The following is a 14,828-nucleotide window of genomic DNA, read 5'->3' as shown; positions in this document are numbered from 1 at the left end:
ACCTTTTTTTTAACTAGTGTCAATTACAAAGACAACGATACAAATTTTAAGTTCAATATCATCTTTTAAGGATATGGTAACTGGGAATCGAACAAATGTTAGATAAAAACACAATTCAAATCCAATCAACTAATAAGTCCCAACTTCCATTTACACAAGTAAAGGGCGTTCCCTTTTTTTCAGACTCTTAGGTCACTTTTTCCCCAAGAAAACAAAATTTTTATCACGTAAAACAAATAATGGGGAGAAAGATCCACAGTTGGAAACTATAAAGCTGTAGTTTATATAAGTTAGGAAGTTTAGTCGAGTTCTGCTCTGCTTTTACTTCTCTTCATCTTAGCCTTGAACCTTGACTTCACCATCAATGTCTCTACTGTGTTTATGAAGTTTCCAACGGCCATCACAACCAGAAGAATGCCACAAACCAATACCTGCCCCAGTATTCACATTATCGACATTGAAAACCTTTGTGATAAAACCGAATTATGCGTTTTGAAGATAAGTTACTAGTTTGGAACTGAGAAACAAGAGAAGCAAGAGACTGAGTTTTCGATATTCACAAGTTTAATATATCGATGATATCTATTCAAGTATCGTCTACATCAATATTTTATGCTTTCCTGTCAGACTGGTGCGTGAATAAACCAATATGGATAATGTACAAATGCTGCTAGAGGAGAGATTTATACCTGCCATTCAGCCACTACCCCCATTAATACTGTCCTAAGCAACTGCAGTCCCACGTATGCTTCAAAGCCCTGAGTTTCCAAAGTAGAATAAGAAAATGTTTAACTACAATATGATAAAACAAGCTTATGAACTTAGTAGGGGTCCAAAGGTGATCTTTTCACTGTTTCGACAATCTTACAAGTCTGAGCGGACATCATGAAGTTTGGTTTTACTAAGTAAATATCTTCAAAGAGATATTTGAGTTCCAAGTATATCCTTATGTAAGCCATGCGTACAAATAATAGCTAGAAATCAACAGTTAACTACACAACTCTCGCCTTATGATGAAGGAAATATGAAGCTATAAGATGCTTTAGCGTAACCTTCTGTGTAATTAATTGTGCAAGAAGAGTAGAACTGTTACCTGTAAAGTGAATAAAATAGGAAATAATAGCAATAATTGCCCATCTACTCCAGCTGTTTCTCCCCATACAACGTCCATCCTCTTAGCCTGAAAATGACCACAGCGCATATATTTACAGCCATTTCATAGTGGCAGATAGGATTTGGACCAGAGAAAAATGTAAACAGCATGGCACCTTTCCTAGTGCAATGCGAGTGTATAATCTTTGGCGTTGATATCGATTTTGCAGAAGCATCGCAATACCTTGCATCATAGCCCATTGGAGGAAAAGACGCACCCCTTTCTGCACGGATTTAGAATGTAACCCATAACATTTGTATGGTAGCTTTTACTATGCATATATGATCAAGTTAATAATCTCTACCTGCTTCTGAACGCAGTTTGGTTGACCTTTGATTTCCCAAGTGAGACTGACAAGGGCCATTGCCATTGCAAAATAATGATGATAAAGCCACCTGAAAAGAAAATCGATCAAGAGGTTTAAGTCATCTTCAACCCACGCAAAAATATATGTTGTGAAGATAACACACAATAAAATCAGTCTAAATAACAAGATCCACTTCAGATCAAATTCCTTAACCCACTGAGGTCTTTATGGGCGACTTAAGCTTCTCATTTATTCTCTAAATGGTACTGTATAAATAATCAATCTCTAACTGACGATAAAAATAAGCTACCTCTTATAACAGCAATCCCATATTTCCATTCAATACCAAACGGTAGATAATATATAGGTAAATCACAGTGTAAAACTTTCTGCATTACACTGCCAGAAAAAATTCCTATCATCCACTAAATTCTAATGTCCCTAATTCAGCAGTGCGGTCAGTATAAACTTAGAGAGGTACCAAAACCAGAGGAAAACACAACGGGTAACAAAACATTGATCAGATAGGCAGCGACTATTGATTCGATGAGTTTCTTGTAGTCAACCTAACAACCTAGAGTAAATAGTAATTTTCACGGGCAGACACAAGAGAGCAAATAGACAAAGGAGAAACAGTAGCACACAGGGTCTAATTGACGGTAGTGAATATAGAACCTCTAGTCAGTGTAGCAAAACAAAACATAATGATCTATTTTACTCACTGTTATATCATGTGACTTACAGCAATAGCATAAGAAAATTACATAGACCTAGAATAGATCAAAATTTATAACACTGGAATACTGGATACCAATAGCAAAACAATTGTTGAGAATAGGATAAAAGTACCAACCAAGAACGGATATCACTCCCGTTAGCTCTTAAAATGTTCTCTCGCATAACCAAACCAGCATAAAGGAACAGAAGCCACGCCTGATAAAAGAGGTTTACATGTCAACCAGAACCACATACACATAGCAAGTAACTCGAAACGAGCACGAATTCAACCATAGTTATGTACCTCATAGAGCTGAACAGGGAATGCAGGCAAACATCCATCCCACACATAAGATCTTAATGTCAAAAGTATTGCAGGGAAAACAAGAAAAAGAAGAGCTGTCCTATCCTGTTTCCATGGAAAAGACAAGTAATTTAACACTGAAGCAAGATCCAACCAACCACATAAATGGGGAAAAGCAAAGTAGCAAACACTAACTCTGTAGCTATTGTATTCTTCTTTAACTTTAAGCTGTATATCTTTTCGTGAAGCTCGAACATTCACAGGTCCCAGAAACATTCTTACAAAGCGTCCTGCTTTTACAATCATAAGATATGAGATTAACTCAAAACATGACCAAAAGTCTAGTCCTTTTAACAATGGGATCAACTCAAAATATGAATCTGAATTTGATCATTGATCTCAAAGAGAGACAACAAACCTTGAGGTTTGGAGGGAAGAAACGATGAAGTGTCTCCATCAGCAAGCATGCATCTAGCACGTTGCAGATCTTCCTCTAGCTATAAACAATAGAGAAAGAGAAAAAACGAAATTTCAGAATCGGAGAAACCGAGAAACAGATAAAGAGATAGGTTTTTTAAAATCCCACCTTTTCGAAAAGTTTGGGATCGAGATGTTTGTCGGAGGCAAGAGTTGAGTGGAGACGGCGTATAGATGAGTCAACGACGGAGGCTCGTTTACGGAGAGAGAGCTCTTCATCGGAAGAAGAAGAGACGAAGGAGGTGGAAGAGTCGTGAAGCTCTTTAACTTGTTCGACGATTCGTTTCACTTCTTCTTCAACCTCCATGGATCCGTAAGATGAGATCGGACTTGTGTGTCCAAATGAGAAAAGATCGAAACTTTGAGAAAACCCAGAAAATAAAGGAAGGATTTTTAGAGACGAGAGGAGGAAGAAGAAGAAGAACAAGTATTTGGGTGTGTCTTAGTTGTTTGGTAACTACGGATCGATCAATCGCACGGATCTTTTGTCATGCTCTTCCAAAACCCTCACCGAGTCCCTACCACATCGCAATCTATAAGCATCACTTTCTTTATTTTTTATTTTTTTTCTTCTTGTTTAAGTTTATTTCATATACTTCATTTTTGGAATAGTATTTTTTTTATGTCGGCAATTTTAAAACAGTTTTTAATATTTATTTTTTGCTTAGGTTTTACAATCTATAATTGCAAAAAATGGAGAAGTCTTTTTGTTCAAACTATATTTCATTAAAAACGTTAAGTGTCAGTCTCACTAAAATGAGAAGGTATTACAACCCAAAGGAAAGGGTGAAAACAACATAAACTGGCCACAAGTGCCGGAAAGTACAGATAGAAATAGTACACTAGGGATAAATTGAGGATAGAGTTCATCAAATGAAACTAAAAGAGATTGTAAAAGAACCATCCCTAAAGCTCCATGAGAACAAGCATCCACTGCAACCCAAATGGTTACAACCTCTGCAACAAGGGCAAAGAGAACAGCCAGCCGGGAGGAAGATCCTTGCAAAACCGGCGCTGCTTGATTATCCAAACCACTCCAACAAAGAGCAAGTTTTGGGAAGAAAGGATGGCAATGGGTGCCACGATGTGGAGGCTCAGCCTTAAACAAGAACTTTACTTCCTTCTTCACGTCTAACAAACCAAAGACGCTAATGCTAAATATTGGGACAGAGCCCTTAGCAATACACTTGATTAGAACATGTCTAACAAGAACCTCAATACAAGGTAAAGCGGAAGCACTAAAAAAGTGATCCGAGAGAATCAAAACCTCATCCAAGATAACGCCAATTGCAATGACAGAAATCCAAATGTGAAAGTTAAGATTACAAAGCTCACCATTCCATCGAACAAAGCTAGTTAAGCCTTTCTCTAAATTAATTTTAGAAAGCCAACTAAAACTTGTGAATGGCGGGTATATGAGCAAGGGATTAGAAGCAGACCTTAACGAGATATGCTCGTAATGGATCTGACAATCAGGACTGCACACAGCAGTATACCATCGAGAGTCAAGGCCAAGAGTGTAACTGGCAGGGGACTCACACGATGGGTGGAGATGACTCGGGAAAAAGATCACCAAAGATCGCTGACCGGAAATCTGAGGAAGGAATGAGGAGCTGGGCAGAGCAACATCGAGCAGTGAGCCTCGGCTCTGTACTAGTAGAGAGTCCGGTGGATCCGGAGGCTGTGGCGGATCCGGAGGCTGTGGCGGATCCGGTGGTGGAGGAGGCTCCGGAGGAAGCAGCAGGCTGTGGGAAGCAACTAGGCTCGTCAGGAGAGGGTGTAAGGAGTTCAAAACTACCGCCGCAGATCCAGAGTCGTCATCCTCAGACGAAGGAGACATAGCTACCGAAGCGGAGGAAGTTAAAAAGAAACAGAACACCGAAAAAAAAAAAACTGGAACTACCGGCAAAGTCACCGGAGAAACCTTCAAAGACTGCGAAGAAGAATTGCTGGAGAGGAGATGCTGCTTAGGAAGGAAAAACACCAGGGAAGAGTCGTCGGAGAAGGGACGCCATCGTGAGGAAGACAAAGACCAACGGCGCCTCGGGAAACGGGCCTGGGAGAATTAGGGCGAACTCATATCTGACTCTAATGATGATTTTAAATGGAGAAGTCTATGGACTGAAAATGAAGGAGTGTTGAGAAAATATAGGATTGTCACAACTCATAATGGTTCATAATAAGCAATGTGCTGAACTGTCTTGGTGGGTAGTTTGGAATCGAAGTTACTTGGTCGGTATAATGTGAAAATGTGTTGCAATGAATTAGGGACGAAGTCTTGTTGAAATATTTATAGTAATCGCAAATTGGAAAAATGTATTCAAAGATGTGTATAATATAACTAATAACTGCTATTGTGGATTGTAAATGTGGAGTAAAGAAAATGAAGATTCATTGGATCCACAAAGGACATTTGTGTATGAATACATTAGCATGAACTACAAACATTATAAGATTTTGATCTTGTTGTATTGGTGTTCGGAGTCGGAGGAATGGTTTACATTGACATTTAGGAATTTTTCTATTTTTATCGATGAAATTTTTGGATTTATGAAAGATGATTAACTCCGAAAACATTTGCCAAGATGTTATAATTAATCAAAAAGAAATTTGGGACTCAACCCTCAATTCAGATCAAGAAATTCATATTTTATCATTAAAGTTACAAACTTTTTTTTCTTCATAAGAGTTCCAAGAATTTACTCTTAATCATATATAATATGTTTAAAGACATTGTGTAGTCAAGATCGCTATAATTCTTCAACACAAGTAGTTTGTTGGATTTATTTTTTGAATCAATTTGTGACACTTATTTGCTAAATGATATAAAATTTATATATTTAAGAAGGGTACAAAAAAAACAATTACGGATGGGAAACAAATTGGCATACTCATATATGATAGATGAACAGAATACAATTACTAAACCGGAGAAAGTAGTTTCAACAACCAAATTCAGATTTATTACAACGTCAATTAAGTTCCGCTAGGAGATCTCATCATGCACCACCGTCACATTCACATAAGCCAAGAGCTTATAAGATGTGTTAATCTCACTTAGTTCACTAACAACTAACAGAGAATTATATCATTAGTGAATTTTCCCAATCTTAAAATAGCTTGTAGATAGGCTTCATATCAGTAGGATTGTATAATCCAAAGTTCTGTTCAGTCCCGGCCGGCTTTTGATTTTCGTTGAAAGTTGCGAATATATACCCGTCGAAACCAATGTTAGGCCTCTTAGGTGTTCCTTTTCCGCTTACTATATGCTTCACAACATTTCTATTGTAGGTACCCGCGATTTCGGGTGTGGTTAAGTTCCCGTTCCCGGCTGATGGCCATCCGGTCTCGGACACCACCATTGGTAAATCTTTCACGCCTTCCTTCTCCATCGCCCACACAAATGCGTCGAATATTGCATCAAACATGTTTGAATAGCCTAATGGTCCATCTTGGACCACGATGGCCTTAGCGGTGAAGGTAGCGTAGTCGAGACGGATGTGTGCCGGGTCAGTTGCGTAAGGGAAGTAAGGATAAATATTGACGAGAATAGGTGTATTTGTTTGAGACAAAAGTTTTAGCACGGGAACAAGTTGTTCCCATGCCTGGGGGGTGAACTTTCCAGTGGAAGGTGGGTAGGATTGCTCGAGGTTCGACATAGCCACCACGGTGCTTATCGAGATGGGCAGATTCCTCGACTTTACGAGGTTGGTGAGAGACTGCATGACCGGAAGAACTTGAGGACCGATTGGTCCAGGGATGACTTCATTACCAACAGTAATGAACACAATGTTGACGTCGGCTAAGTATGGCTCGATGTTGGTTGCAAACCATCCCTTTACAGCTTCTTCGCTAGCTGCAAGAGGAGCCAAGTCCTGGTCCCTAACGCCAACGGTGACTTCAAAACCACGGTGGCCGCGCAAGGCGTCAAGAACTCCTGTGTTCGGGTCGAAGATACGGATTTTAGTAATGCCTATGGACTTGTAAAGGTTGAGAACATTGGGAGGAGTTGGGAGGTTATCTCCAAGGAGGCCGTAGTTCAAGCCAATGCTATTAGCTTTGGTTACCAAACCACTAGTGTTGTGGTTGAAAATTATCATAATGCACGAGAGGAAGAACAAGAACAGCTTCATAGAGGAATAGACCATGATGAAACTTTTGTGTAGAGATAGGAAAATATTGTAGTAGAAGAGAAAGGAACCAAACTTTATTTCTTTATTTGTTTTGATATGTTGCAAAATATAGGTTGCACGTTTGTGTATACATAGCTATATATTTGAGATCTATTTCTTGTATTTATTGTATCAATAAATTTTCTTTTTAAAATTTAGGTTCAACGTATAAATCTTAGCCTTCGAACTAATTTACAAATTTGGTGTGTTTTTAGTTTTACTAGTTATATTTTATCTACTCTTTTTTTTTTTCTTGTTAACTGAATCTTACCATTCCGTAAGAAATTGAATCAATCCAATCGAACTATGTTGTCTAGAAGAAACGTACCCCATAAATTACTTGAATTTGAGTAAATTGATACATAAATATCTAAGCTGCATGGAATCGGAAGCGGGTACGTGGAAGCGGAAACGTTTAGAAGCGTGGAATCGAGTTTTTTAAAAAAATTAGGAAGCGGGTACGTGTAGGAAGCGTGTTGGATACAAATATACATACATATACATATATATCATAAAATACCAAATATATAATCATATCATAAATAATTAGATTTTCAACCAGATATTACAATCATCATAAATGATACTAAAATAAATGTGTTAAAAAATAAAAATCAAAAAAAAAATCTAAACATCAAACCTAAAACTTTGGCGTGATATAAGATGGTAACTAGAACAAATGTTAATGTCTGTAGTAGTGTAGTGGCAAGTGTACGTTATTAGGGGCTTAAAGATGCCGGGTTCGAGTTTTCATTTCTACATGAATAAAATTTTAATTAAACGACGAAGGGTAGAATAGTAATTTTACGGAAGAGTCTTCTTCTCTTAAAACCCTACGCGGCGGAACTGTATTTTTTCATTTTTTTTCCCGAACATTGCACCAGCGACGCTTCCAATCTACTCCCCTACGTTTCCCAATCGGAATCTTACGCTTCTAACACGATTCTAAAAGCCTCATTTTAGGAATCGCGATTCCTAGTCGATTCCAAGCGATTCCCGACGATTCCGCTCCCGTTTCCGATTCCGGAGCGAGAATCGACGTCTCTCCGGCGATTCCGTGCAGCTTAGATAAATATACGTCATTAATAAATTCATCTCGACACTTTTTCTTATAACTAATAAACTAAACATGAATTTGACTACAAATACACCTAAGAGAGTGTTATTGATTTGTGAGTTATATGGTGTTTTAATGACTTTAGATGTTAGGTAGAATCTGTTATTATTCAATCAAGATTTCACTAAACTCTTTTAAAGTTTGGTGTTATTAGTTATTGATTTGTAAAAAGTCATTTAAAATCTTAATAAATTTGGAGTTATTAGATCCAGAGTTTTACAAAGCAATTAAAAGTTATGTGTTATTTAATTAAAACAAAAGAATCTCTGAATCTTAATGAATTAATTAAAATTTTATGTTATTGGTTTATGATTTTAAACTCTTTTCTTTACAAAATAAAGTCATGAAAAGTATTTTATTAATATAGAGATTGTTTGAGAGACTTTACAAGATTATAGAAAAATTAATCAACAAGATTACAGAAAATTCTCAAACAATCTTTTAAACTCTCAAACAATCATACAATCTATGATTTTACCAGAGTCATCTAAATTCTTTATAAGTTAGAATTCAATAACACTCACACTCAAAAAAATTACAAAATAGTTGGGAAAAATTAAAATAATATAGATATTTAGAATTGACAACAACAAAAAAGTATAGATATTTAGAAAATTTTGTCATTTTTTTTTTTGAATAATCAAAGAGTTTGTGGGCCGAAGTCCATACATCCCCTCAGCCCCGAAACCAAAACGTGTTATATGGTTTCGTTCCAAACGTTAAAAAATAATGGCTAAAAATAGCCTAATAATTGTTTATCCCTAATCTTGTTCATCACATGTTTTTTGTTTTCAATATATAAAAATGCTCTCTGAAATGTTGTAAGGAAAATGCTCTCTGAAATGTTGTTTTCTCTCTGTATTTCCCAAAATAATCATAGAAACTTTTTTTTAAAACAAACAATAAAACAAAAATGAGACACACACACAAGATAAAGAAGATTGAAATGAAGAGAGTTGCAAGAATCAGTCATCTAAATTCCTTATAAGTTAGAATCCAATAACACTCACTATATTGGTCAGTAAATCTTTATTCATAAATCTAAACAATGCTACTAAGATAATAATTATACTATTCTTTTGGATGTTTGAAGTGTTGATATTTGGTATATAAGGTTTTTAAAATCCTTATAAGAATTTAGAAGACGTTAATTTAGTTAATGAAGTTACAGTTTCCAATGCTATTCATTCCAAATACTTAGGCCTGCAAATGGTTGACACAAAATACCAAGTTAAAAGAGTTGAATGTTCATTCAAATAATTTTTTAGCATTTGAGAAGAAAGAGTTGAAAAAAAAATTCAGCCCATTCAACTAAAAAACCTGAAAAATTGTACAAATTACAAGCAAAAAGTATTCAATTCATTTAACTACATTTTTTAGATGAATAGATTGAATGATATTCAACTCAAAATTTTCCATCTTAAAGTTTTCAACCCATTCAACTTTAAAGAACCATTAGTTCTTAGATCACACCATCTGAATGGAAAAAACATAATTTATGTTAATCACATTAAATTAAAACCTTTTGCAAATGATAAAACCATTTTTATAGCTAAAGACTTACCGCAAGGTCAATTAAAATTTCTTTTCGACCTATAACAAATTGTAAACACTATAACAAGAAAAACCAAAGTTTCTACTTGTGATCAAGCTACATTTATTACCAAGAAAATCTCAAAAATAATGTAATGTTCTGACCACCACATTTTTTAGTTAGTCTCATGTCTTTTCTTGGCTATAGATCCGCTTTTATTCTATGATCAATTCGTTAGATACATAAAGTCCTAAATACTTATTTATCGAATTTACAAATTATAATATGCTATTTTCTCTATTGTGTCTTCATTCATATAGTACCAATAATTATTTTCCATATGTTACTTATTCGGTATTTGTTCAAGCATAAACATGTTTGACAAAAGAATGGTTAAATTAATATTTAAAAAATTTCCACATGCACTGTCATTTTTTAAAAATCGAAATGTTTGTAAATAAATTATTTCAAAAGCGGATTTGGGATTTTTGCCGTAGTTGATTATAGTGTACCGACAATTTTTTTTGAAACCGTGTGTGTGGCTTAGAAAGCTATTAGTCGAAAAACGTGTTCATCTAACAAATAATCTTATTGGTTGATAATGATATCATAAAACCGATTAATGGTGCATTTAGTGAAACCAAATAATTATGTCATTAAACTTAGCTCTAAAAGTCAAATGTATTGCGATAACTCGTGACATGTTACCCGATTAAGTACAAGTTCTTTAAAAGGAAATATAATTATTTCTTTCTCCTCTTTTTTATGCTATTTATGTGTTTTGACAAAGCTTTTATTATATGAATGGTGTTGTCTGTTGACAAAAAAAAAAAAAGACAATGCTTTTATTTTATTTTTATTAGGTATAGTTTCATACTTGAATTTATTTATATAATTTATATATGTTTACATTAGTATTTTTGAAGTACATTTATAAAATAAATCCTTATATTCAAAAAAATTACAAAATAGTTGGGAAAAATTAAAATAATATAGATATTTAGAATTGACAACAACAAAAAAGTATAGATATTTAGAAAATTTTGTCATTTTTTTTTTTGAATAATCAAAGAGTTTGTGGGCCGAAGTCCATACATCCCCTCAGCCCCGAAACCAAAACATGTTATAAGGTTTCGTTCCAAACGCTAAAAAATAATGGCTAAAAATAGCCTAATAATGGTTTATCCCTAATCTTGTTCATCACATGTTTTTCGTTTTCAATATATAAAAATGCTCTCTGAAATGTTGTAAGGAAAATGCTCTCTGAAATGTTGTTTTCTCTCTGTATTTCCCAAAATAACCATAGAAACTTTTTTTTAAAACAAACAATAAAACAAAAATGAGGCACACACACAAGATAAAGAAGATTGGAATAAAGAGAGTTGCAAGAACTAGTTTAAGAAGGACCGGTCCAGTACGATTTTACAGCGAGAAGGATCTTCTCAGGGTTAAAGGGACCTTTCTCATGATCCAAAATCCGACTCTTCCACTTCATTCCATTAGTTATGCTTTGTATCTTCGTCAATGTTTCAACATTGTCCCTAAATACCACTGTTCCCTCTGGTCTTAGTATTCTATCCATCTCAAGTAGTATCAATGTCACATCACACCTTACATGCATCATCAACAAACGAACAACATCAGAATTCACGTTTGTGAGATCTCATTTTCAAACACAAATATACACATTTTTCTTGATGAAAAAACAAACAATGGAGATCTTATAATTCACAAAATGTGCATTTGCACCTGTATAAGATTTCTATTGGTTCAATTATATATTTGCATTTACATGAGAATTTTAGAAATGAAAATGTAATTACTAACATTCCTTCATTTTCTTTATTCTAATATAAAATATTTTCTGTTAAATAAGTGTCTAAACCTACAATATTTTTAACAAAGATATAGTCCAAAGTTGGTGGTTCCAAAAAAAAAAGATATAGTCCAAAGTTTTTGAGCCTAAATTATCGATAATATACATGTTTTCATATTGTTTAATTATGTTTTTAAAACATATACATATAAATTTTAAAATATAAGATATCTTAATATGCTTAAGATTATAGTTTTAAGCTAAGCATAATTAGATATACACTACTCTAACTATAAACATAAAAATTCTAGTCATTGTTTTTTTTTTTTCCTATAGGATAGTAATTTTGGTATTTACCTGTTTTCATAAATGCTGAACAATCCACCAGCGTGAATCAAATCATAAGTTCTTGGATACGTAGAGAAACCTTCACACCAATCTTGATAAGTCCCTATGAATCCTCGTTCGAAAATCACCCCTAACGTTTGCTTCTCAGCATCCATAGGAACCACATTCATAACCCAAGATGGATATTTCATTATCGCGGCAGCAAACCCTCCTAGGTATGCATTCATGTCCATTATGTTCCTGAATCTTCCCCTTGTAAGCTCTGGCATTATCTGTTTGTAATATGCTATTCTCTCCTTCCACACTTCATTGTCTTGTCTGAATTTTTCAGCATTAGTGTCCTGTATAGTACCCCTGATTATCCTAGGTGGTACCGCGAAAGCTCGGTCTGGCCAATCCTCCAATGCACCTCCTGCGAATTCTTCTGGACCGTTTGCTTCTGGCAATGGTGTTACACAAGATTCCAAGTCTTTGTACCTATAGTCAAAAAAAATATTCACCAATATATACTTTAATTTCTCTGTTTTGTTGTATAAGATGTTTTAGCGATTTATTTCAATTTTTTTTATTTAACTTTCCTATGCAACATTCAAAATTATTGTAATTAGGTACTTCACGAAATTAATTTGAAACTTGTAAAAAACTACTAGACAAAATCTATGATTTCGTGATTTATTTGCACTCGCATAAAACATTTTAATAATTTGAAAACAAATGAAGTAAATATGATTTTAGGAGGGTTTGAGAATATTGTTACCAAGCAAAATCAGGTTGGTCTGATTTGCTGCATAGAGGAGGAGATTTGTGAACTCGTTTGAGTTTTTTACACTCAATGTGATTGATAGGCTTTTGCCAAATTGACAAATCTCCCTTTTCTGTAACTTTCTTCCAACAGAGACTTCTTGCTGCATCTTCTATAGAATCTTGCTCTTGTTTCAAATCCTCTTGTGATCTTTCCCAGCCTTTCCAATATTTCTTCCAGTTGATCGGTGGACCGGAAAGGATCCAATAACCGCCCGGTCTTAAAACCCGGTCCACTTCGGTCAAGTACAAACCATCTATACACATCCAATTTTTTTGTTTAAATTTCCACAACAATCAAGAAACCTCATGAAAAAAATCAAGAAAATGTTCATAATTACCGTTCTGAAACCAAGGAATTAAACAACGAGAACAATGAGCAAGATCAAAAGCTCTAGCTGGATAAGGAAGCCTTCTTGATCCCATAATCCCAATAATCGCAGGAACTCCACGCTCCAACGCAAATTGAACTTGAGCTTCATGAGTGTCTCTTGGAGCAAATGACATAGCCACAATATCTCTCTTCAACAAGTAAGCACCAAAACTTGCCACCTAAATAACCAATAATACCAAATTAATCAAACTCTTAGGATATAATGTTTTAATATAATGTTTGGTTGTTATTAAAAAAATATAAAACTGAATTGATTAAAAACAAGTCAAAAATATAGATATATCTAAAATAGTACTAAGAAATGAAAACTTACACCACATCCTGTATCAATAGCTGTTCTAATGGCTCCATCAGTAAGAGGAATAAGTCTAGCAATATCATCAATGTAAGCATCAGCTCCACGTGGAAACATGGTGCCACCACCAGGGAATTTGAATCTTTCACCTTCCACTTGGATCCAATTCTGTATAGCTTTCTCAATACTAAGCTCTTTATGTGGGATGTTGTCGTACCAAGCATAGTCTCTACTCTGAGGCCATTTAAATGGAATCTTGTAGTTTGGTGGAGGAGGAATCAGACAATAAAGAAGCTCATCTTTAGAAGGACAATGTCTTTCTCTGTATTTCATCATGTTCCTATCGAATCTTCTCCCTCTTTCTCGATCTTCACATGGAGTGTACTCACTCAAAGACATGTCACATGGCTCAAAATACTTTACGGTTTGGTTTGTAACCTTAAGCTCAAGTTTGTGATGGCTTTCGAAATCTAACTCAACTGGTTCTGTTGAGGAGGAAGAAGAGAGACTCTCATCATCAGAAGAAGAAGGATTAGACTGAGTCTGAGTCGTCTGAGCCCGAGTGGTTGTTGTTGTCTCATCACATCCCATTCTTGAGAAAAACTCGGAAGAAGAACTTGGGACAGTGTTGCTTTGCCAAGATCCAAGAACATAAGACAATATACAAAGTCCACTTACACAAAGAATCCAAGTGAGTCTCTTTCTCTTTGCTTCTGCAAGGTGATGACTACTATTCTCTTTCGCCATTTCTCTCCCTAGAGAGGATGAAAGCAAAAAAAAGACTTACAACTTTTATCTGATTTTAGTATAACAAAGATATATAAAAAGCTAAAATCTTTTTTGTAAGATGGTGGAAATTTTTTCAAAAAATCAACGTAAAATGTTATAAAAAATTGTAAGAAAAGTTTCAATGGAGCTCGAAGCACGAGGAAAAGGGATCCACCATCACAAGAAATCAAAAATTTTCTAAATTTATTGTAATAAAAAAAAGGACAAATGGTCTCTATTTTTTAGCAAAAAGCCAAGAACCACACTTATTGTTTTTAGAAGTGGTCTTAAAGAAAAGGAAAATAAATAAAATTTTTGAGATAAAGTTGGAGGCTGACTAGCCTCATTTTTCGTTTTGCCATGTTCTATATATCTCCATGTAAAAAAAAAAAAAATTGAAATAATTTAGAGGTAAAAAGAAGGTCAAGATAACAAAGAAAATTCACGTGGTACCCCATAACTTTGGACTCAAAAAGAAATAAATTATTAGGGTCATGTCTTTATATGAAAGGATAATATAAAAATGGTGCATAGTATTCTTATTCTAGACAAAGCCAAGCATAGTGTCAGGATTTTTCATGTCCCTACGACCTTGATGCTAGATTTGTCGACGGTGTACAAGAAT

At 34.8% G+C, this 14,828-nt stretch overlaps 3 protein-coding genes across 3 annotated transcripts; all 3 read right to left on the bottom strand.

Annotated features, from left to right (window-relative positions):
• Positions 1 to 42: 42 nt before the first annotated feature.
• Positions 43 to 3,481, bottom strand: LOC17898961 (transmembrane protein 120 homolog). The gene is made up of 10 exons (XM_006306247.2): positions 3,068 to 3,481; positions 2,900 to 2,978; positions 2,677 to 2,771; positions 2,482 to 2,586; positions 2,314 to 2,393; positions 1,458 to 1,548; positions 1,269 to 1,376; positions 1,094 to 1,180; positions 690 to 758; positions 43 to 431 (listed from the first exon to the last, which is right to left on the bottom strand). Exons 1-10 carry the CDS (start codon positions 3,263 to 3,265, stop codon positions 300 to 302), a joined length of 1,044 nt encoding a protein of 347 aa, XP_006306309.1. The 5' UTR covers positions 3,266 to 3,481; the 3' UTR covers positions 43 to 299.
• A 2,383-nt stretch (positions 3,482 to 5,864) lies between these two features.
• On the bottom strand, positions 5,865 to 7,106 carry LOC17900624 (probable glucan endo-1,3-beta-glucosidase BG4). The gene has a single exon (XM_006305186.2). It carries the CDS (start codon positions 7,104 to 7,106, stop codon positions 6,069 to 6,071), a length of 1,038 nt encoding a protein of 345 aa, XP_006305248.1. The 3' UTR covers positions 5,865 to 6,068.
• A 3,932-nt stretch (positions 7,107 to 11,038) lies between these two features.
• Positions 11,039 to 14,223, bottom strand: LOC17898785 (probable methyltransferase PMT18). Its single transcript, XM_006306921.2, has 5 exons — positions 13,454 to 14,223; positions 13,088 to 13,298; positions 12,703 to 13,003; positions 11,955 to 12,422; positions 11,039 to 11,391 (listed from the first exon to the last, which is right to left on the bottom strand). The coding sequence occupies exons 1-5, from the start codon at positions 14,180 to 14,182 to the stop codon at positions 11,178 to 11,180; spliced, it is 1,923 nt and encodes a 640-aa protein (XP_006306983.1). The 5' UTR covers positions 14,183 to 14,223; the 3' UTR covers positions 11,039 to 11,177.
• Between the last annotated feature and the right edge of the window lie 605 nt (positions 14,224 to 14,828).

Source organism: Capsella rubella, unplaced genomic scaffold (assembly GCF_000375325.1).
Source record: "Capsella rubella cultivar Monte Gargano unplaced genomic scaffold, Caprub1_0 scaffold_1, whole genome shotgun sequence".
Classification (NCBI taxonomy): Eukaryota; Viridiplantae; Streptophyta; class Magnoliopsida; order Brassicales; family Brassicaceae; genus Capsella; species Capsella rubella.
Note: the sequence above shows the minus strand (reverse complement) of the source record. Positions and strands in the feature narration are given on the sequence as shown.

Coding starts and splice junctions, on each gene's coding strand:
- LOC17898785 (XM_006306921.2), bottom strand. CDS start 14,182: ATGGCGAAAGAGAATAGTAGTCATCACCTTGCAGAAGCAAAGAGAAAG. Junction 13,299..13,453: donor CTATTGATACAGGATGTGGT/GTAAGTTTTCAT, acceptor TTGGTTATTTAG/GTGGCAAGTTTTGGTGCTTA. Junction 11,392..11,954: donor TTCAGCATTTATGAAAACAG/GTAAATACCAAA, acceptor GATGCATGTAAG/GTGTGATGTGACATTGATAC.
- LOC17900624 (XM_006305186.2), bottom strand. CDS start 7,106: ATGGTCTATTCCTCTATGAAGCTGTTCTTGTTCTTCCTCTCGTGCATT.
- LOC17898961 (XM_006306247.2), bottom strand. CDS start 3,265: ATGGAGGTTGAAGAAGAAGTGAAACGAATCGTCGAACAAGTTAAAGAG. Junction 1,181..1,268: donor CTCGCATTGCACTAGGAAAG/GTGCCATGCTGT, acceptor GGTCATTTTCAG/GCTAAGAGGATGGACGTTGT. Junction 432..689: donor GGGTAGTGGCTGAATGGCAG/GTATAAATCTCT, acceptor ATACTGGGGCAG/GTATTGGTTTGTGGCATTCT.